This window comes from Nesoenas mayeri (genome assembly GCF_963082525.1).
Source record: "Nesoenas mayeri genome assembly, chromosome: 5".
Lineage (NCBI taxonomy): Eukaryota > Metazoa > Chordata > Aves > Columbiformes > Columbidae > Nesoenas > Nesoenas mayeri.
Window position 1 is genome coordinate 39,912,662 of NC_137548.1, and position 23,429 is coordinate 39,936,090.

Consider the following 23,429-nt stretch of genomic DNA (forward strand, 5'->3'; position numbering starts at 1 on the left):
TCTCTGTAGGCTCAAGAAGCTGCAAACATTAGTTAAAAATAAAGGATGATTCTAAGTCATAGAAATCCACTCAGCAGAGTTTAGCTATTTCCTTCCCCCAGGACCATGCTGTGATAAGACATCCGAGCACCCCAACTGTTTGGCATTGTGTAGAGATGTTTATTTAGCCTGAGAAAGGCTGGCCAACCTAAAAGACCAAACCAGAATCACTCAAATGATACAAATATTCTGAAGGAAGAGTTTGACACTAATCAAGAGAAAATGATGCAGACATAAGTATTTACCAACAGTTTGAACAAGGTAGGAACAAGACTTAAGCCAGTTCTGGAAAGCATTCACAAAGAGGTAAAAAGTGTAGAAAGGCTTGAGAGGAATGTATAAAACAGCGAGAAAGACCATGTCAAAGAGCTAAGCAGGGAATGTGCTGTACCAATCTAAGGAAAAAGGACAAATAGCTCTGGTGTGACAAACAACATAGTAAGTTTATGGACATTGCAAGTTTTGGGACTATTTCAATACATTGAAAGAGATTCTGGATTACAGGTGGCCACTGAAAATACCTTGAATTTAAATTACTTTTGAAAGTGCAGAGGAATTGGCAGACATTAACTCACCTGGGTACCTGAGGCACTCGTGGGTTACCGAACGAATGCTGCCTATGCTGCAGTGACTTCCTTCTCTTTTTCAAATGGTGATCCAAAGAGGACTGTACAGTGTTACTTTCGTTTAGGACTTGGGATTGTTTCACACACTCTTCATGGAACCAGCAGCTAGCTTCCAGCTGCTCTAAGCTCTGCTTGGCTTCCAATAACTTCTGCTTCTTGACTATCCTTTCCAGCTGGAATTTGACCTTTTTCCGTCTGATGTTTCTTTCTGCCTTTTTTAAGGAGTGTCTTCGCAAGAGCTCCAGCTGCACCAGTCTCTTCTTGTTCTGCTGTAGCAGGGAAGGGCAGATTTCCAGTCCGATGGAGCTCTGCACCTCAGCCTCCGTGTATTGTGCAGACTCTGTTTGCACTGCGAACTCCCTCTGCTGCTGCTGAAGGGCAGCCAGGCGTTTATTCTCATTTATAAGCCACTGCTGGTCTGTAAACAAAACAATGATGGAAAGGAAAAACATTTTTTGTTACTATCTTTGTTCTTAATTTAGTCAGCCTTGAGAGCTCATTTAAGAATATGACTTCTATACATACAGAGTGGAGTCTTGACAAACTATTTAGAGAAAAATGTATCATTGCTGCACTTTATTGATCACTGAAAGCCTCTCCATTGGGATAATGCTTTGGGTAACATCTGCAAGATATAAGCAGGGCCTTGGCTGATACAGCTCAGGGCACTGGTAGATAAGACTTTGCTTGTAAGCAAAAAGTAGAACACATTTCAATTTCTCAAGGATTACACTCCAATGTCACCTCAATTTTACTGTTAAAATGCAGTGGAAGCATTAAAAGGCCTGAGTTTAATTCTGTGCACTTTTCAGACAGAGGGTATATATTCACAGCAGTGAAGTATGAGTTCATTAGCTTTTTACTGTGAAATACGTTACTTCTGTTTTACTTATTCTGAAGAAACTTGTTAAACTTTGTTACTTAGGGAACGAAGGTCTGTGCCCTGAGAGCAGAGTTAACATGGGAACTAGAAGAGGCAGTTGTACAGAGCTAAATAGAGCCACTATTAATGCAGTAGATGGAATTTCAGACACACAGTAATGAACATTTGGCTAATAAATTCCCACATTTTGAGTGAAAAAATAAGCACTTGTGCAATCTTGAAATGTTACTGACTTCTCATTATGGCATTTCAGTGGTTTACAACTATTCTAAAGCAAACATTTCTCTTTGTGCCTTTTGCTCCTCTCCTTTCCTCCTTAACTCGATTGAACCAACAAAAACCACCTGCAAACTATTTTCTCTCACCTGCCTAGATACGCTGACAATGAGGGAGCCCAGAGTCATGCTAAAGAAATTTGTTTAGCAGACGAAAGGGCAATTTTTGTGCTAACCCTTAATGGTGGCAAGTTCAGTGTGCCTGAAGGCTTGACCTCTCCATGTCCCACCTGAGATGTGCCTCATTTGTGGGGGCAGCTCCCAGTCCTGTGGATGGGCACGCAACCTTCCAAGTGGGTTTAAGACAATGCTACAAGGAACCCACCGTATAGGTACCTGCTGGACGGTTCTGCCAGCCTCTCTAAACCCATCAGATGGCAGCTTCCCAAGCTTCCCTTATGTGGCACCTGGTGAGGCAGAGCAACAACCACAAATTTACTACCTGTTGCAACTACCGCTGCTCCAACAAGCACTTGCCAAAATAGCCTGATGGGAGCCCACATATCTTGCACTTGAGCACTTGAGCATGTCAGGTACTTGAAATAAATCAAATACTCTCATGGCAAGGACACAGGTGAAGCCAACACAACCCTTAGCTATCAGGACGAACATAATTCCAACAAGACAAGCTCATTCCACCAGTCAATGCATACTTCTCATTAAATCACCACCCTTCTTCTTTGCTTTTGCTAATGTACCCCCATTTACTTCATAAATGCTAAATATGCTCACAAACCAACTGATTAACCTATTTTGATAATAAAATATGTTAGCCCTGCTTACACAGTATATTGAGAACCTGATCTTTGCAGTCAATGGGGAAGCATTAGAGAACACAGAACACTAGGCTGATTTGTTTTTAACCTTGGATACAAGACTACTTTGTTCCTTGCAGGGAATATGCTTAGAGGATTTTCAGAGTGCACTGGCTTCAGCCTGTGATATCATTAACTGTAACAATCAAAAGAAGTGATTATTGAGATCACCACTACCAGATTGCCTCTGATGGCTTGGGCATATTCTCTTAATGAAGCAGAGTTTGTTCATTTTTGTGCTGCTATACAAACATACATATTGAGCTGCACAAAGCAAACAAAAAAAAATACCCTTAGCTGAAAAAGCAGTCTACAAATCACAGGCAAGGTTCCTTGATGAATAGAGCATTTCTCAAATGACCAAAGCTTTTCAGAGCACTTCTGTCTAACTAGCAGCAACATTCTTTTGCCTGGGCTTACCTTTGATTTGCAGTCCTTTACTGAAAAAGCAACATTTTGCTGCTTATTCAGGGGGTTAGGAATTAAGGGGTTAGGAATTTAAGTCTGGTATGATGAATGAGGGCTACCCACAGCCCTGCACAGCTGAGCTGCAAGAGAGAAATTTGGGGCTGTGGAAGTTTCCATGATGTAAGAAATTATTAGTTTATAGTCACTGTCAGCATCACTTGCTTGGTGACTACTGATCTTGTTAAACATACTTCTTTAGTGATCCCCACCACAGAGAGTCTCCTGTCCTGTTAACGTTGACAGCTCTGCACACAGCACATGCACAGAACTAGGAATTCTAACTCTTATGGTTACTCTACGGATAAAAGCAAAGCATTTTAGTCATTCTTTTAGTTATTTTTTCTTAACACCATTTTAAATTTTCACAGGTAAAGCCTTTTTCTCATCTCTTTATTTCCAAATCTGTCGTTCTTAGCATGTTACCAGCAAGTCGAATATTTGGCAGATGAGAGTTTCCCTGCAACAGAGCAGCAAGCTCTAAGATCCTAATTAATCCCTGCTCACAAACTTGCTTCTGTCAGCAGCTGAGACAGAGGGCGCAGCAAAGGTGGAGAACTTTGGTGGGCTGCCAAGTGAAGAATTGTATTTGGCTGGCAAAAACTACCTGTCTGGCTAAGCTTTGTGTGAACACAGCAAAAACAGCAGAACTAGATGGAAGCAGAGAACAAGTCTACATAGCTATGAAACAAAGATATTTTGGGGGAACTCTCCTGGTTCTCTGTACTATCTACATATCCTAAGCCTATTTCTGCTACGTTTCATCATCACAATTTCCTTTTAATCTCTTCATCATGGCTGGCATAATTGAAAGACAGCAGACTGCATAAGTTTGGGTCTGAGAAGCTTCCAAAAGTTCAATTTTCTTCTTCCAGGAACCAATAGCAGGTTTTGCCAATTGGGAACAGTGCCTCTCTAATACGCATACTTTGCTTATCAAGAAACCTGGACAAAATAATTCTTTAGAACACAAACTAGAGAATACTGTAACTACCAAATTTCAGTGGTCAAAAACATGTCATGGTTTAAAATGTTCCCAGATCAGTCTATAAACTCACTAAGGGGTAGCCCAAACCCACCAAGACATCTTGCTGAATATGTCTGCCTGCATGCACAGCAGCACCTCTGGGAGCCAGGAGCCACTGATGCTAAAAGATAGCTCTCCAAATACACTGTGGCTCCACCTTCTGACACAGCTATTTGCCATTCAAAATCTGATCACTGATCTTGCCTTTAGAACTCTGACATAACACTGTAGAACATCCTAGAAATAACTCCTATTTGAACCAAAGCATGCCTCTCTTTTTTTAATCCAGTTTTCATTTAAAACAAAATCAGTAGGGGAGAAGGCAATACCACTAATTAATCATCTTTAGGGTAAATCAAATCTGCATTTTATTTTTAATCTTCATTTGTTGCACTTCAGTTTCTGCCACAGAATATCTTCATACATTTTCTTCATCTTATAAAAGGGCAGGGGAGTGTGGAAATATTGCCTATATTAAAGCCAGTGAAACTCTGCCTTAACTGGGGCTGAGATTTTAGCTCTGAACTTCAGTGTTCCACCTGCTTCTCAGATGTGTTTTCTTTGTTTTCCTTGTTTAGAACTCACATAGCAACCACTGAAAATTCAGTTTGAGCCATCATCTTATGCCATGGCCCTGTTTTTCCTAAGAAGTGAAATTCATTAAAACCACACGAAAATGGTCTATATTGTCACAGGTGACCTCATCAATTAAATATATAAAGAGAGTACCTCAACTGACACACGTTGCTTCTTGGTGTCTGTCACATCTTGTTAGAGCAATTTCTCCCGAAAGCTTATGGTAGGAACTACCACAACCATCTCGGTTTCAGTCTCTCCGAACAACCCACTGGATGAAGCACGGATACATCACAAGAAAACCACGACAGCAGGCTCGCTGTACATTGCAATGCAGCAGAGTTGCACCACGGATGTGAGCAGAGCAAAGCTGCAGGGAAGGCGGCTGGATGGGACCCGCTTGGGAGTCAGGAGGCTCAGTGCCCGCTCTCCCCAGCAGCCACCTGCAGAGCTGATGAAACGCTGCTGCTGATGCGCTGTGAAGGAAACCCTTTAGTTCTGTTAATCAAAGCTTAATAACTGTTCTTAAGGGAAAGGCGATATAAGAAAGAACTAGTAATGAGCCATAATAAAAGTTGCATCCATAACGTGAAGCATAACTAAGCCAGAAGCACCAAAAAGATGAAAGTGAGAGAGGGGATGAGGCAGGTACCCACTTTCTTGGATCTGCTGGTTGATTAGCGCTTGGTCATTTTCTAGTTCCCGCTCCGCTTTGATCTGTCCTCTCAGAATCTGCTGCTTTAAATCCTCAACATAGAGCTGCTGCCGCTGAATTTGTTTTCTGTGGAAAGCCTCCTGGTCCCTCAGTTTCTGCTTGTACTCTTCATGCACAGCATCTATCTCTCTGCTGTTAGAAATGTTGACAGTGAATTTAAACTAGAAACAAATACCAAACATTTGCAATAAAACAAGTCTTTCTTTAGTAAGACAGACAGTATTCAGGATATTGTTTTGCTCAATAAGGGTGCCTAAGGACAAAAATTTGTGATGGTAAAGTAGCTGTCTATATGCACGTCACAGCAGGCTACAGTCCTGTATCACAAATGCCAGCAAACATGAAAGCTCTTGTGGTGAAGCAGAAAATTTAATAACTAGAAAGATAACAGCAAAAAGAATTATAAATATATTGTCATTTCTCATTTTGCTGTAAATCTTCCAAAAATGAAATTGGGGAGGGAGGGTTGTTTATATGTGATGAAATTTTACAACCACTATATAGGATATTTGTCATCTAAGTAATTCAAAGTGCTTTACAGAATGGACAAACATTCTTCTCTGTTCTCAGATCAAAAATTTCCAACAGAGAAAAGGTTACAGGCATTATTGAGATTACACTGACAGTTGCTGGCAATACCAAGAACTTGATCACCCAGTTCTCTGTTGGATGCAACAACTGTATTAGGTTATTGCTTCTATGTTTGGAGTAGAATTGTGATCAGAAGAGACTTGTGAAAAACTGCCTTACAGTCCCCTCCAAGATGTTTGCTTCCTGACTGAGTGCCAAAATTTTACATGCACACAGAGTAACAATCAAAACAGTATCTATCATTAGCATGACCCACGATAATATTCAAAATACTTTAACCCTCTGAAAGGAATATATATTCTCCCTGTTCACCTATTATAATCAGAAATTCCTAAAGTTATATTATATATAAAGGTGATATGTGATCTTTTCCCCTTGTTTTATTTCTAAATACCACATTATTATATGTAACCTCAGAAAATTATATCTTTAAGTCTTGAAAAATGTTTTAATATATTTTACTAATGAAGTAAATGATGTATTTATTATAATGATGTATTTATTATACTTTAGAGAGCAAAAGTATCAAAACTCTAAAAAGTCCCCCCTGATGGTCAAAAGAAAACAAAAATATGATTTCAAAGGGAATGCTTTGGAAACATCATGTTGTTTATAAAGTCATTACCAATACACCTGTATGAAAAGAACATTTGACGTTTGCTACATAGGAATTAATTTGACATCTCTATTTAGAACTGTAAGCATGTGTTCAAAGCAGTCATTTCTACAGCAACAACTGTGATTCTGTGAACTAGATTAGCAGACAAATTAGAGGAAACAATTAAGTGGACAAAGTCTACAAATCTTCTGGAGTACTTTCCCATGGAACACACATTTCACTTGCTTAACAAGCAGTGGGAAAGCCTCACTACACCAAAACTTGAAGTTTCTCAGTAATTTACAGTATTACTGTGACCCTCTTTTGCTCACCTGAGGAAAACAGAATTCGGTTTGTTTTTAATGTTTATGTAAATATAATGCTGGTGAGAATAATTGAAAAGGAACATCATCTGTTCGTTTGTCTGGCATGGTGTAAACAGTTCGAGTACAAACTTTGCTACTGTCATCTGCTAAATGGTTTGTGTCTCTTTGGGACCCACAGGAACAAATGATAAGAATAGGCAGCTCCAAGATCTGTTTGTCCTTGGCTTGACTACAAAAATGCCAACAACCTGTGATTTGTAATTTTTTCCCCTTGGATAAACTTTAATTGATCTCCAGGAAACAGGAGTGAGGTGCCTCATTTCTCATTCAGCTGAAGTAGGTTTGAACTGACACTTCCCTGCAGCACTGAAACACTTGTATGGCCATTACAAATCCCCAGCTGTTCAGGTACTTCTAATCCCACGAGCTACTGGGGGACAAACTCAGAGGTTAAAGCTAGACTGGTTAACTAAAGAAGAATCACTTTTAGAACACAGTATTAAATCTGAAGTATCTCCTTTAAGAAAAGCTCCTGGGGTTTTAATAACTCTGAGAGAGGATTTCCCTGAATGCTGCTTCCAGGTTATCTTCCACATTTTCCAAGGGAAATGTAATGGAGCAGCCATATGATCTGGAGGTTAAAGTACTGATCTGAGACAAAAACTCTCTGATCTTGGAGCAGTTATATCACCTCTGTGTTTTCACGTACTTGGGCTGCAACACCTTCAGGGTGAGGACTGCCTCTGGATTCCTGTGCACTAAAACTAACACAGCCTGGATGTCAGCTAAAGCCCCTCCTCGCTTATATGTTAAAACTAACAGACCTTAATAGCAATTGCAAATGTTAAGTCTCTGTGCATATTTTGATGATGGGGTAGTCTTTAACCTGTTTTGCTAACAGACATATAAAAGCTCTGATTCCCATAGTAGTATGAAAGTTGAAAACTGTGAGTCTAAGTGTGTTACCGGACAATTGCATGACCTTGGGCAAGTCACTTAGTTTGAGATGTGTGAAAGAAGCAAAGCACCTTCATCCAATAGAGTAATGAGGATCAATTAACATTATCAAATATCAGAAAGTCATGTATCAGAAGAACTGATTTATATTCGTTTATCATTATTAGCACCATTTTGATGGTGCTTACTCAGGAAACTGAGGCCGAATAGTGGAGCATGACAGTAAAACAGTCGACACAGAATTCTTGTTTTGCAACTGTTCACAAAAACCAGATAAAATTCCTCTTACAAAATGTCTCATATTCTTCTTAATCATGACTTTCAGCTCTCAGCTACCCTTTTCATGAAATCAACCTATCATGGTTCGAACTCTTTATAAATTGAAACCCAGAATATACAAGTATATGAAACAACTCGGTGTTTTATTTCAATCCCAAAACCTCACAGTTCTTGCAGAGGTCGTTAGGTAACATCTGTTTACAGCTTGGAGACGCTCCCAAGCTCTTCCCATACTTTCCAACAATGCTTAAACCACACCCACACCTCATATATATTATAAAGTATCAGAGAACAAGCAATGCAAACAATGCACATGGAAGTGTGTTGTTTGCTGTTCTCAGCAGCATTACTGTATTCCCTCATGTGCACGGAAATGCCTTTTTGCTGAACTAACATGAAACTGTAAGAGCCTTTCCAATAGGCATGTGTGTTTGCACAGAGCAGAACACGATGGAGGCCAGACTGATGTTATTAATCACAGCTCCATACTACAACTACACCCCAAAAAGGGAGAGTACATGGGGCAGACCCATACTTCACTTTAAACCTTGAAAAAAAAAATTGCACCGCAACCACTACAGTATTATTACTGATTTTGTTCTGCTGATGTTGGTACATTTCTCTCCCTTTAAGGTTAAAGTTTCTGTAACAAAATACTGTTTTGTTGAAGGTATATATATGAATTGCAGTTGTGCTGATATTTCAGTGCCTCTTTGCTTCATCTCCTAATTTTTAATAGTAAAAAACAAAAGCCAGGCAGGGTAGTAAAGTCAGGTCTGAATACAGAGATTGTGCATTAAACACTTTTTTATGAAGTTGCTTCTTAAAGATGGCTTTCTCAAGTGGAACAAAAAATATAATGAAAATTCATGCAGAGCCTCTTACATAATACCGGTGTGCCAGAAGATATTTTTCCTCTGACTGTGAGAGCAAAATGACTAGCTGGTTTTGGATACAGAAACTGCTGAAACCAAGAGCGAGAAGTAAGGATGCTCCCTTTCTACCTTTGAACATGCTACGTCATGTCAACACACTTTTGCTGGTTGTGGAAATCATACAATGAAATAAACTAAAAAAGAAGGTGACAGTGGCCTAGAAAGAAAATAACAGGATCATACACATTTCATAGCTAAATCACCCAAGAGACAATTTAAAGAACAATCAGTTTGTCTAATATATGTTTGACTAAACTAAAAACAAATACCAATCCAGTTAACATAAGAATTTAGCCATATTCTAGAATAAGTAGATGAGATCGCTCATTTTTTCCATCTAAAATATCTTAAATCAGATGTACTGTTAAATTTAGACTTGAAATACAGGAATACTATGAGATACAGGATTCAAGCACAAACAACTTTCTGCTGTAGCTTGTATTCCTGCTTTCCCGCATAAGCAATCTACTCTCAATATAGCTCTAGCAGGAAATAATATAACCCCTGGACAAACATAAGACAAACAGCTTCATTTCTATAGGTAAGAAGACATACATAAACTGCTGGTTTCACAGGATCAGCGTACTCTGGCATACAGCATATTAAAAAAAAGCAATCCAGCATAGAATTTCATAAAAGCATGCAGATTTCTAGGTGCACCAAATGCAGCAAGAAGTGGCAACAGTTACCCCTCCTCCAAGAAAATCTTTAAAAACAGCAAGTAAAATTACAACAACAGAAAGACACCAACCTTAAAGGTAAATTACTGAGAAAATGTTCATATTATACCACCGCTGCTGGATTGTTCTTCCCCCTCATTTTTCTCTCCACAAAGTTTGCATGATGCTTGCTAAATGAGCCATCTGTAAATCCACATCTTTTCCAGTCTGTTCTGTCATCAGCTCTCCGTGATCCTATTGTGCAATTCTCCTCCCCTCTTCCCCAAACACTTCTGCTGCTGATGCAGAGGCTGGCGGCTGCTACAGCATAATGCAGTTTTCAGTAACTATGGCAGCAATAGCTCTGTGGTGAGGCTGAATGCCTTCTGCAACAAAATCTTAAGGCTCAAACAGGGAAAGCTCCAGTATAAATAACCATTTTTGCTAAAACCTGAAATTTGTCATTTTTCCCAAAGAAAAATTCAGGCAAGTTAGCAGTCTTCAAGTCCCATTTTTCTTTTACAAATGATTTTTTCCAGGGCAAGAGGAGTTAATAATAAAGCAGAAAAAAAAGATGTTGGCAAGGCGTTTTGCCCCCTTGCAAATCCCAGCACTGAGAGCAATCAGAAGGCAGGGCTACAGCCAATGCGCTGATACACATCCATCCCTGCTCCATCCTCCCCCTCCACCCGCGCCCAGTTTGAAGTCCTTCCCATAGGGCCCCAGAGCATCACACCGCAGCAGGCACCACGCGTGGGATCATACATCTGTTTCTGCCTTGCACAGATGCTCAAACCTCTTCCTTCTCCTCAAAGTAAAGGGAGAGATGATGAAGGAGACACGAAGACCTTGTAATATCACCTCCTCCAGCCACTTGAAGCAACGCCACTCACACAATACAAAGCAAAAGCTGGGGGCTGGTGGCAGGAGGTGGGAACCAGAAATCAGTCAAAATAGCCAGCAGAGTCATAAACCTTTAGAAATAAGGGACCTTTGGAAATATACACAGAGGGTAATCCCCTTCATAGGAGTTGCCATCAGGTGAAAGATCATTAGGATTCCTGATGGGCTGGTTTACTTTACAGTAAGGCAACAATTTATTTAAGGCAGCCCTTTAAATACACTTCTAAACTGGACCTCTTTTTGGCAAGGAGTCACAGGCACAAGACTCAGCCACATACTCCAGTAAAGGTCACTGCTGCCTTGCTAAATTCCAGTTCAGTTGGAACTACAGTCTATCACAGGTTTTCGCCTTATGATTTCAGTTATATAAAGAATCAGTTAGTTCCCCTGCTAGCTCCCTACATGTGATTCTGCAGTAAGTTGTACAGTTGCTGTAATTGACACAGTGCACTTCTTCGTGAAATGAAATATTTGAAGGATCTTTTAAGAGACAAAAAAATATATTTATTTAACTTGTATTTGTAGAATGCTTTGAAATTCTCAAATGAAAGCTTTTAGTCAGAACTCAGAGTATTATTTTTACAAATATTAGTTGACCATTTTAACCATACCACATTAGAATAAGCATTTATTGTGTTCTCCAGCATCAGATGCATGTTTAAGGGCACTATTGCCTTTCCAGTTCAGTAGAATTTCACACGTTCTTATATGATGATTTTTTTTTTCCTGGTCTAACAACGTGGGTATTTTCAAGGAAAGAGAGCTTGAACATGCTGCAAGTAGCTTAAATTAATTCCTCATACTGCTATACTACTGGACTCTAATGGAACAACTCCTGTTTGTTTTCCAAACCAGCAAGAGAAGAAAATCTGGGTTTATATTTATATGCAGTATGGTATTACGGCAATGACGGGGCAAGAACTTAATTATCTACTTATTTGTCATGGTGTTGTCATATGATGACTGATGCCAGTCACAAGACTTCTGTGTGTGTGTTTGCTGGCTGACGACAAACATCAGAAGTTTGAAGTGCTGCAGCCCTGCTAAGTAGGGTGTACAAGCAAGCAGCCAAGTAAGCGTACAGGGAATCACATCACTTCTCAAGGAAAGCTTAATGTCCAAAGTTTTAATATTGCGGTGCAATGGTAGAAATTTTTTTCTCTCTCATTTCTCAAAATATTTTAACTTACAATTAGAGGTTGAACTGGTAATTCAAGCCATAAAAAGCAGATGAGAAAAATGTCATCACACTGATATCATGGGAGATAAGATTGTAAGTAATCACTGCCAAAATACATATGTTCATATGTTCCGAAATAAAAAATCCAGAAGAAAGCAAAGTAGCATCAGTTCCTGATTAAAAAGTACTTAAACCCATGGAAGCCCAACAAGTTCTAAATTATTTTTGTATGCAGCTGCTGTGCTTCTTTGCAAGAATGAACCATGTTCCATGCTAGGGCTTCTTTTTTTAACTCTTCCACAAAGTTATTTTCTTGTCAACAGAAGAGAACCCAATTTGTCCAAGGTATTTTCTATATATTAATGAGTATTCACAGTACCTATTACTGACATGAAATTTAATATATTTTTAGGGTTCTTCTATACTGTAAATTGGTGGTAGCTTCAGCATAAACTCCACCCTAGTAATGGCTTTAATATACTGGCTACATATGCAACAAAGGTGCAAACCATTTGCTCAGGGCTGAGCATGAAGAAAGACAATGGTTGTGGAGACTTGCTTGTAATTCAGCTGCATGTACGGATTCTTGTTTCAATATGATAAAGTCAAATTGATGCTTGAAGCTTAGTTTGCTTCTCTTCTGCAGGAAATCAGTGTAGCACAAGAGAAAGACAAAGCTAGAGGGGCAAAAAACTCAGCATGACTTAAACATGTTAATATTCTTACCTTAGTTCAAGAGAAAATTCATTTTCTTTACAGTTTCTACATTTCTGACTGTAAAAATAAAAATAGGAAATCATAAAGATGTTCAAAAAGAAAGCAAGAAAACTTCACTGAAGCCTATTGTACACAGAGATGTTATTGCAATTTTCTAAGGTGCAGATTGCTAGCAGCTGGGAGAGCATCAAGAACTACCAAGTGAGAGGGGGAGAAAGAGGGAGACACACACACACACACACACACACACACAGCTTGTCCTGTTCTTATATTTTCTTCTAAGCATCTCTTTCTGACAGAAGACAAGACCCTGCACCAGGCGGACTTTTTACTGATGAGCAAATAAGCACTCTCTGTAGTCCACTTAGTCCTGTATTACTGACTGCAAAGTACCTCAGACACACTTTTGAGTGCTTGACATTGACTTTTCTTCATGAAAGCTGGACATTTGAGAGACCAGATACATCTCATTTTATTCTCATATTACAGACCTTAGGCTAGATGTCTCAATCACAACCCCTAGCATGAAAAAAACTACTTATCTGGACAGAAACACAGGCTTACTAATTACTGTAAAGGAAGGCTGAGTGAATCAGTTCAATTTACCTTTGACAAAAAACTATTCAAGAAGAAAAAATACCACGGGGCTATCTAAGGTGAAAGACAACTAATATTAGACATAATTTGTAGCTTATTGCTGTAAGAGATGGGCATTCAAAAAAATCAGGCAAATGCAATAGTGTAATGCTTTTCATTTTCACTGAAGTAACCATTTGAAAAACTCTAGGAAAGCACTAGGGTAACGTCAAGCAATGTCACATGCATAGTCCTGTCCAAGTGGTTAAAACATTGATCAACACAAACAAATCTGCTATCTGAACATGGTCAGAAAAAAAAAATTAGAAATGTTCTTCAGTTTTGTCAGATTAAAAACAGGAAAACCAAGTGCAATTCTGTGCTAAACTGTTCACAATGCTTTGGGGTTTCAGCCGGATTTTCTACAACCATCAACACATGTCTCTGGCAAAGGCCTATGTTTATACCCATGTAAAAAGCAACTTGGTATCTACTTTTGAAGGTTGTTAGACAAACCCTTACTTTAAATTCTTTCTAATTTTTATGAATAAAATCACAACAGTGATGTGTAAAATGTACCTCAGTAAAGAAACAAAATGAAACACTATTTTGTATAGAAAGGTATCACTGCAGCAAATGAAAAGCAAATTAAGAGATTAGCTATATTAAAGAGAACACATAGAAACACGCTATCCAAGGTGGAAAGCAAGCCACTTGACTAGAAGTATGAAGAGATGTTCAAAACAGAGATAACATCTTATGCTCATAAAAACAAGATGAAATACTTCCTCTAGAAGGAGATAAAAGATTCCCAGTATGTTACCACACCAAAAACACTCTAGCAAGAAGCAGAACTACCAACAGATATAAATGAGAAGAAGGCTGTTTCTTGCCTTTAACAGGTCAATTGAATGTGCCAGGCTGAGAGGAATTAAAAAAGAGAAAAAACCCAATTACATTTAATTCTGTGATATTCTGTTTTCAATGTTATGAACTGAAACACAGGAGATAACAATTCATTTTCCTGATACATCTTAATCACTGTCTTCACCACACCAATGCTTTCCCTTTCAGAAAGGCTCTGCCATGAGAAGCATACACTAGATACTGTCACTCTGAGCAGTTCTTCAGCATTTTGGAAGCAATCTATGACCTATTTACTGCTCAGCTTTGAAAAAAAAAGAGAGAATCACAGTGACTTTCAGAGATGAAGGGCTCAATGAGGTGTTGAACAAAAGGGAATTTATGAACAAACCAACTTTCTGATTTCCACAACAAATTAGTGGGGAAGCTGAATTGGTAACAATTACCTTGGCTAAATCATATGTAGAAAAGTCCATTATGTGCACCGAAGTAAGAATATTGTAATAACTATAGATTAGTTTATAAATTGAAATATCTATAATGCAGATTTGCAAGTGAACTTATTGATGTACAATCAAGAAAATGCCTTAATTATTCATCGTGCATTAATAAACAAATTTTCAGATTTGTTGCTCGGATATCATAACACTGTGTATTAGTTGGCTAATGCATTTTTCAAACTCTTTTATTTGGTCACTTGAAAACTTGATGGTACCTATTCTGCATATAACTTAATTTTACCTGAACCAAGTCCTGGCTTCAGATATCATCCCAAATGAGAAACTGTTTGTTTGTTTGTTTGCTTTTAAACTTACTTTTCAAGAGAAGAAAGGATATAGTGAGGACAATGGGTGCAACTTCCATCCAACTTGAGCCAGTCCAAAGCTCCACAACTTGGAATGGGTGAGGTTTCATTAATCTACAAAACACACAACATGAGAACAGGAAGAGAAAACACTACAGCAAGCCAGAAACTTCCAAGTTATCATTAATACTGCTGTTGCCAACTACCGTATGCAATGCTGCATAATACATCCCATGTGAGTTTATAATCTCACTTACACTTCTGCTTAGTCTTTGATAATTTGCAAAATTGTTAAGTATTTGCTACTGAGTACAATACTTCTTATAGCCTTGTTTTAATGTACTACATGTTTCATTAATCAAGAAATTAGGAATGAAAACAAATGCAAGTTAAGCTTCTTAGCTACAGAAATGAGTACAAAATGACAGTTGAGTGGCAAGTATAAAACATTAATATATGAAAATCCATTTTAAAAGGTAGATTCTTGCCAATATCAGTTGATAACATGGTTATGTCCTAAAACAGAAAATTTATATTCTTTAAGTTAGGTTTTTTAGCTACATATGCCAGTCATTTTAAGAATTATCTATTTTTAAAAACATTATTCAACTAGCTGACCAAATATCTTGCAGTAGTTAGTTCCTGAGATTAACATACCACAAAATATTTTATCTATCTCTGATATATGTAACAACTAAGTGCTTTCAGAGCCAATAATACTCAAGCACTTAATCCCATAAATTTTCTATTTCTTCTAGTACACCTCATTCAGGATGGTGAAATGACAGAGAAAGAAGATAATTCAGAAAATTATCAAATGCGGAAAGATTAACTGATCTTTTCACTGCGGCATTCTGCCTTTCTGTTTCAATCCTACTCTAGTCATGACTAGAAATAGGAAACACTAAATTATTCAAGGGATCTGCATCATCTTTTGCTAAGCACATCTGAAAGAAATGCTAGTGTCCTTCCACAAAAGGTTTAGTGTCATTACAAGCCAGTAGATGAAGGAAATGAAGCGAGCGAATACGATGATGAGAAGAAATACTATTTATATCAGGCTTGCTTTTAAGAGGGAAAATAATTAGGAAAATCAATAAAGAATTAGGAGAGAAAAATACAGTTTTAGAACTTACTGATCTTCTTTGTCTTAAGATAGCAGCTTCTGCTGGGTGATTGAATCTAAACTTATGAGACTTGCCAAGAACAACAAGGGCCCCTATGAACAAAAATTAATTAGGAATCTACAGAGACATAATTCATCAAACAGTTGATCTTTATAATGATAGCGGTTTATTAACTGCAGTACACAGACTATAGCATATACAAACTACTACAGAATAGTATGTTTAAACCCCCCCAATATTCTAACCAACAGCTTTCTGACAGTCACAAAGCAAAGATATATTTTTAGAATTTGCCACTATGGAGCAGCAGAGTTATTCTGTAATGACAGCATCCAAACAAACTAATTTTGGAGATCTCTGCAAACTCAACAGTTAATTCCCTGTTTGTAATAAAGACCAGCATGACTCCATATAAAAACCAGCCCACTGCTGGAAACTTGTTTTTATACTGTCTTTTTAAGTGTCCAGATCACTGCAAGTTCCCAAAAACTAGATTTGATTTTTTTTTAAATTATTTTTATTTTAAACAACCTGAAAATATGGGAGCCTGATCTGTTTGTTTCATTTGAGCTCCTTCACCATAGCCATAAGGTCAATGAGCTCACCAGATGACTCAGTATCTTCCACCCAAATACACTGTTAAAAAGTTGATGGTCATTTCAACCATTAACACAATTGCCAAAAAACCCCACCATTGGTCAGCTGGCTTAGAGCCAGTCTCTACTGCTTTCCACAACAGTACCTCTTGTGAGAGTCGGTCCACCTCTGACTACAGGTATTTCCATTTCAGAAGGCTACAGATTACTGCTGCCAAAAGAGGTCTTAATATCATCACCCAGGTCTTCATTTTACTTTCTGTGGGGTACTTAGTTTATTTGTCCCAGTCTGGAAGCTCTAGTCATGGATTAAACCTTGTGGTGCTAGGCAGCAGCAGGAGACTGAGAGATATATTTCTTAGATCTGCATGAGTTCCATAAATCCTTGTCTCTAAACTCCAGAGGTAAGTTGATTATTACGCGGCATTCACAGAAAAAGCAAGCCTTACCTTGTGACAGACGACATGATCCAGTGACTTCACATCCATTCACAGTGCAGTGTGCACCCTGAACCGGTCGCAGTGTCACAATCCCACCGTTGTTGTCTATCATGCAATGATCCCTTTCAATCCCCCATCCCTGCAAAACTACAGTGTATAGATTTGCTTTATCTCACCTGTCAAAGGGGTTGAGTTTGTACTAGTTTCCTCAGAATGAGGTGCCATGCACTGTTTGACACTATGACTGCGTACTTCATACCTCAGAGAACGGTTACGTGCAGAACAAGGAAAATAAATTGTCTTCATTGATTGCTAGCTATGTACCAAATCACAGAAAAATCTTGCTTGATTGAAAACAGTGAGACTGCTCTTTTAAAGTATTTCTGGTTCTGGAAAACTATACACTGCTTACTGATCTGTGAACTGATGTGCCAATTCTTCTATTGTGCTGAATTTTCTCACCGCTATCATGGCAGTTATTGTTTATATTTTACTAACCTACTGGCAGAAAATAATCAAACTTAACCAAACTTATTATAGCAGAACTAACCAAAGCTGAGATTCCACAAAGTTTCCAATTTCAGTATAAAGTTTCAACGCTTTATGACAATTTGTAGCTCTTGAGATTGACCATTAAAATTAAGAGCAGAAATAAAATTAAATAAAAAAATACTGAATCACTTGGATTTTATATCTCAAATACCCTGCCCAAGTAGAGTTGAAAAGTATTTTCAATGTCTCATGATCATTTGTGCCACCAGTTTGGGATAGAATATACCGAGATTTGGATGTTGGACAAAGATATTTTTAAACTCTAGTGTAGCACTTCACAAGTGGGAAAAATATTCTGAAGAGACCTCAATTAGGTCAAGATCACTGACTTTTTGACCTCTTAAACAAAAACAAGAAATAACTGAAAGATTTTAGCCAACTTAAACAATACTCTCTTCTACTTACCAACTTCTATAAAGAAAGTTGACAATCACAAACACTACCTCGTTATTACACATGACAAACATAAACCTCTTGGTTTGACTAGACTATATAATAAAATAATTTGTAATATCATTCTCTTACCAATATCTTGATCTTGGTCTGAGTCACTTCTTCCGATTTTGGTTGTTCCTTCCTAAAAAAAGAAAAGAACTAATTTAAAATCAGTAACAGAAAGTTACATATAATAATTTAAAAAGCTCTGGGACAGCATCTTAGCAAGTACCTGAAATAAATCACCTCTGAATGACTGAACTGTTTAGAGCAAACTCTATCTACTACTTTGTAATACTTCAGCCTGCTGTCCCCCATAGTGATGCAATTACTTCTTATCCTGCAGCTATGACAGCTTCTCCTATTACAGCTCCAGCAGATGAAGTAACCCTCAGTGGATGATTTTTGGACTGTGCTTGAGACAAATATTTTGCATATGAACACACATTCTGATGCTTTCAAGTATTACTGTCAGACTTGTTTGCAGAAATGAGATAATTCTTTTCATAAATAACCATGCAGGAAAAAAAGAAGCTGCAAAATGATTATTCAGTTAACTAGGCTTTTCAGATAGAAAAGTAATAGAATTTTTATTTTGTAAGGGAACTTTGTCATAGATTATGAATTCTTTAAACTAACTACTAAAGGAGAAATTTTTTTTCCCCAAAACTTAAATTACAATTATAAAAAGTCTTCTCGGTGGTTATCCTATATGGGCAAGTTCCCAAATTGAAGATCCAGTAACTTCAAAGAAGAGAACTGCTTAGGAAGAAAAGTCTCCAGAACAATTAGAGTTAAATCATGTTATGGGCAGTCATGGAAGAGAGACAGTATTCTTATGGTACCATGCAAATATCAATAAAACAGAGTCATTTAATCACTACTATGAGAAATAAAATAACAAAGAAAGCAATGAATTTACCACCTGTCTAGTATGTTCCATTAGCACTTCTATCTTTTTCCTTAGGAAAACAAAGCAAGATCATTTCCCCACTCTGAAGAGACACTATACATTATTACTGTAAACTGATTCATGAATGTGCTCTAAAACAACTTTAGTGGCAACTCTTTAATTCATATTAAAATTAATTATGGTCATTAAACTACTTGACTTTTGTATTCTAATTAGAATAAATAGAATTTGGCTTCTGCTCCAAGCATATTATAATCTAGATTTAAATACGAAGCACGAAGTAGTAATTGGAAGCCTGAAGATAGGGAAAGGGGAAGCTGTGCATTACTGTAAAGTGATGCAGTTATGGGTAATTATGGGTAAACCACAGTGGTTTTGTGCATTGGGGAAAGGGAATGATTACCATTCAGTTCCTCCCAAAGCTCAGCTGTCTGAACCAACTAAGAGAGCCCTCTGCTGCAAGTGTTGCTGAGATTCCCTCTCTGGAAAGGTTGAAAGCTGAATTGTGCCCAGTGCCCCTGCTTTGGAGTAATTAGCAAGTTACATTTCAGCTTAATGTTCAGTGGACTCAACCACAAAGTGTCCACCTGGCTTGACCACAACTTGTAGAAAACTTATGATCCATATGGCCTTTGACTTGCCTCACACAATCAAGTGAGTTAACAATGTGTATTTTATACAAAGAGAAGTAAACCAACTTCTTAAAGACCTTTTTATCAATTATCTTATTGACAAAACAAAGAAATCGTTATTGCCATTCCAAAAGAAACCTTTTTTTCCAATGTGCTGAAATGACTCTCTGGTAACACAATTTAATTCAGAAAAGTATATTACAGCAGTATTGGCTCATGAAATTCACAATAGCATTCCAGTTAGTGGAGTGATTCTGAGTGAGTTTAAGTACAATTAAAAATTGCAGCCGAGAGCAAGGTTACAGATACAAACAAACAAACTCAACTTGAAGAAAACAAAACAAAGATAGCCTTAATTCAGGCCTATGTTGATTTCATTTCTTCAAATGTTATTACTGAGCTAATAATTTAACTATTTATATTCTTTTCTAATTTAATATGGAATATTCTACCGGAAAAAGTGAAAGACAGATGATTCAGAAGTGATAGCACAGATTCACCTTAAGGTACATCTTCATATCTGTCGAAGTGCATTTACGTTGTTACTCTGTTCTGGCAGTATTTCCTGACTAAAGGCAGAATTCACATTATAGAATCATAAAGAGTGAGACTGCTTTAAACTTTCAGTTTTGCAAATGCTCCAACTTTCATAAAAGCTTGTGAAGTACATATTTTTCTAAAACAATATAAAGAAATACCGTATTCTTAAACTATGCAAAAAGGTCAGTTAAATTATAGGGAAAACATATATATTTTGTTAATGAAAGCCAGAAAAAAAGACAACAGAACCTAAGAAAGAAAGGTTCTTTAAGCATAGGCACAGCATTGATTAGTGCAATTAACTGTACGGAATATGAAGAGACTAAAAGAGTAACATGATGTTCATTCTAGACAATCTGAAAACTGCTGCCAAGACCTTTAGAGGTACAATGTAAAGTGCTGTTATATGTTGAAGACCTAGTATGTAAGGAACTGCTAATGTTTTACCTTCTTGCTGTTCAGATGAAGGTAACAGACACCAGAGTCTAAGAGATGCAAAGCACAAAGAAAAGAAAAGGCAGCATCTAGGAGCAAAGAAAGAGGGGACAAAGATGTTAGTGTGACAGACAGACACTAATGACTTTAGAAGGTGACCCTTCAAACTAGGTTTCTCCATTAAAATGACTAACGTTAAATTACTTTAGCTGTTGTTAAAATATAGTGTGTGAAAATATTTGCTGTTTCCAAAACGGCCCATAATGGAAAAACACTGAAGTAGTAGCAATTACTTTTAATAAATATTTAATGTTAATGTAGGTTTGAGTAGTTCAAGTTGCATGTTGATCAGTACTGAACATTATTATTTGGTCTCTAATTATTATCTGGTACAATTTCTCTGTGCTGGCATGAGAAAAATTAGTAAAGTTTCTCTTTCAACATCATAAAGAACAACATGATTTCTGTTTCAAGTATTCATTGCAACTTTTCAAGAGGGAAATAAAATCCTGTGTCTCTAAACCACACCAATTAGCATAAAACCTAGGTTTGGCTTAAGATATTTTATTAGTAGACAGGTTTATGAATTTTCAGCTATATTTTTTGCTAATGAGTGCACCTCACATTAAACAGCATCAATATTTCAGTAATTTCCAGCTTAGCACTGACTTATTAGAAAAAATAATCCCATAAAACTATTTGACCTAGCTATGCACATCATAAGCTGCAATGTGGAGTAATACACATACAATGTTATAAAAGTTTCTTGGTGAAAATCTTCCCCTAAATGAGCAGCTACACAGCAAAACAATATCTATGAGGCCAGGATTTCCACTTGACCCTGGAAAGCAGCCACTCAAGTGAGATCACAAGTAATGAGCATTCAAGCTACACACCTACCTCTACTTGGCAGGCCTGGTAGGGTTAAAAGAGCAATATACAGAAGTCCTTGACAAAGTGAGCTTGTGCTTGTTAAAGCTGACTTTTATATTTGATCTACACATACACAAGTATTCCAGTATCAAGTATACAAGTACCTAGCAAAGTCCAGACCAGAATGTCTGGTATACTTTAAGCACCACCCTTTACATTTATATACACATGCACACACATCTGTCCTCATGCTTTATGGACAAACTACTAATGCCTTTGCTTATGATACATTACCAAACAGTTTGCACATGCATTCATAAGAGGTCAAATTATTACCCCACATTTGAATTCTTCTCCTCATTTTCATGTATCCTTTTCTGCTTTTTTTGCCCTGTTACCTGTGTCTTGTGGCCTTTCCTTTTCGATAGCTGTCATTGTAATGCCACCTTAACTACTCTCCATTTCCAAAGAAAACAAGTGTTTTCAAATTCAAGGGAAAAATAAGACAAGTGACAACATCTCACCCTGAGATGATACAGCACCACTCCTGTGCTGAGAATATCATCATCCACGGCCATCAGATGAGGAAAACTAGAATCTATTGTTACTCCAGCTTTTTCTTTGTTGATGTCCACACTGTATTCTTCCATGATGGCTTTCCTGTCTGTCCACTTACTTGTCCAGTCTTTGGTCAACTGCTCAATCTTAAAGAACAGGAGAGGAAATGGTTTCACTTACTAAGCAGGTTAATCTTTCTCATACATAAATTTCTTGAGAAAGAACAGCATTTTTTTTCCAATTATTGGATGCAGAATTCTTTCACCAGTTGCAGTGCAGGTACATTTCTAATCACAGTACATTTCTGTGGCAACAAAAAAAATCAATTAAAAACTGTACAACCACCTAGTGAAGCAGGTTTAATTCAAGGAAGACTCATTCCCCAAATGACATATGATCATGCTAACTAGTTATTTTGCCTGTCTTTAAGCAAAACTTAAAATTAAGATCTCCAAAACCTTTCCAGGTCACCAGTGATCAAATCTTTGTAATTCGTGACTGCACAATAATTTTCTTTTAATAAATCAAAGGAATTTAATCTTAGAAGAGAGAGCTTCTGTGTAATTAATTACTGTGATACAATGAGACACCCTTCAAACAAGGTGTAGCTTGTGCAGACTTAGTGACACACAATGGACATATCCTGTTAAGGACACGAGACTCATCACAAACTGGTAGGGAGCACCCAGCACCACTAAGGATGGCAGTTTCCAGCATATTGAGAGCAAGGAGGAAAGGAATAGGACAAAACCATTTTCATTGTGGTTTCAGAACCATGGCAATGCTATCTCCCTGGTCCAGTGAAACAGGACAGAGTCACAGATTGTACACACCTTCATTTCATTCTGAAGCACCAGTTCAGTCAGATTGCTGTCCCTGTCATCACTCCAAGAAGGACTGGAATTCCTCTGTACAAACAACAGCCACCAAGATCTACATGTTAGTTTCCTTAGTCACAATTAACAGGCACATTCTTTCACTCACCAGAATTTCATGGAGACGAACTCAGAAGAAGGAAAGACAAAACAGACATTTGATGCTGCCTTCTAGCATCTAGAATACACCTCTCTAGCTATTGCATGCAAGTTTTTGTGAAGAATGGCTGAAGGAGCATTAACAGAGAGATACTTCTGTGTAAATAAATCCTGGACTGTAGTTCCAGTCTCCCCCAGAAAAACATGCTCTCCATGGCATGGAAAACCAAGATGCTATTATTATTCCAAAGGAGAAAAATACAAAGAGTGTCAGCTGTATTGTGAGGGCTCATGGATGTTCACAACTTCTTTTGGGGGACAGAGTACAAAGGCAGGGTGAAACCTCCAAAATACCGTTGAAGTTTACTAGTTGATTTTTTTGGAAAAGAGGGTTGTAGCAAGTCTGGCAGGGAAATTACATCAATGATTAATATTTTGTACTGTCTTGGTGCTTCCATATTGTTACAAGGAAAATATTTCTATTTCATGTTTTTTCTGGACAAGAAAACCATCTGACTCCATGAAAGAGATGCCAGGAAATCC

The 23,429-nt window shown here is 37.6% G+C and overlaps 1 protein-coding gene across 1 annotated transcript in view; it reads right to left on the reverse strand.

Annotated features, from left to right (window-relative positions):
• STARD9 (StAR related lipid transfer domain containing 9) overlaps window positions 1-23,429 on the reverse strand; it is a gene marked incomplete at both ends in the record, with an annotated part of 107,682 nt that overhangs the window by 18,545 nt on the left and 65,708 nt on the right. Inside the window, 9 exons of the mRNA XM_080345740.1 lie at window positions 615-1,083; window positions 5,363-5,553; window positions 12,576-12,623; window positions 14,822-14,925; window positions 15,948-16,030; window positions 16,984-17,121; window positions 18,052-18,103; window positions 21,879-22,058; window positions 22,746-22,820. Coding sequence (XP_080201866.1) covers window positions 615-1,083; window positions 5,363-5,553; window positions 12,576-12,623; window positions 14,822-14,925; window positions 15,948-16,030; window positions 16,984-17,121; window positions 18,052-18,103; window positions 21,879-22,058; window positions 22,746-22,820 — 1,340 coding nt within the window. The remainder of the gene's footprint in view (window positions 1-614; window positions 1,084-5,362; window positions 5,554-12,575; window positions 12,624-14,821; window positions 14,926-15,947; window positions 16,031-16,983; window positions 17,122-18,051; window positions 18,104-21,878; window positions 22,059-22,745; window positions 22,821-23,429) is intronic.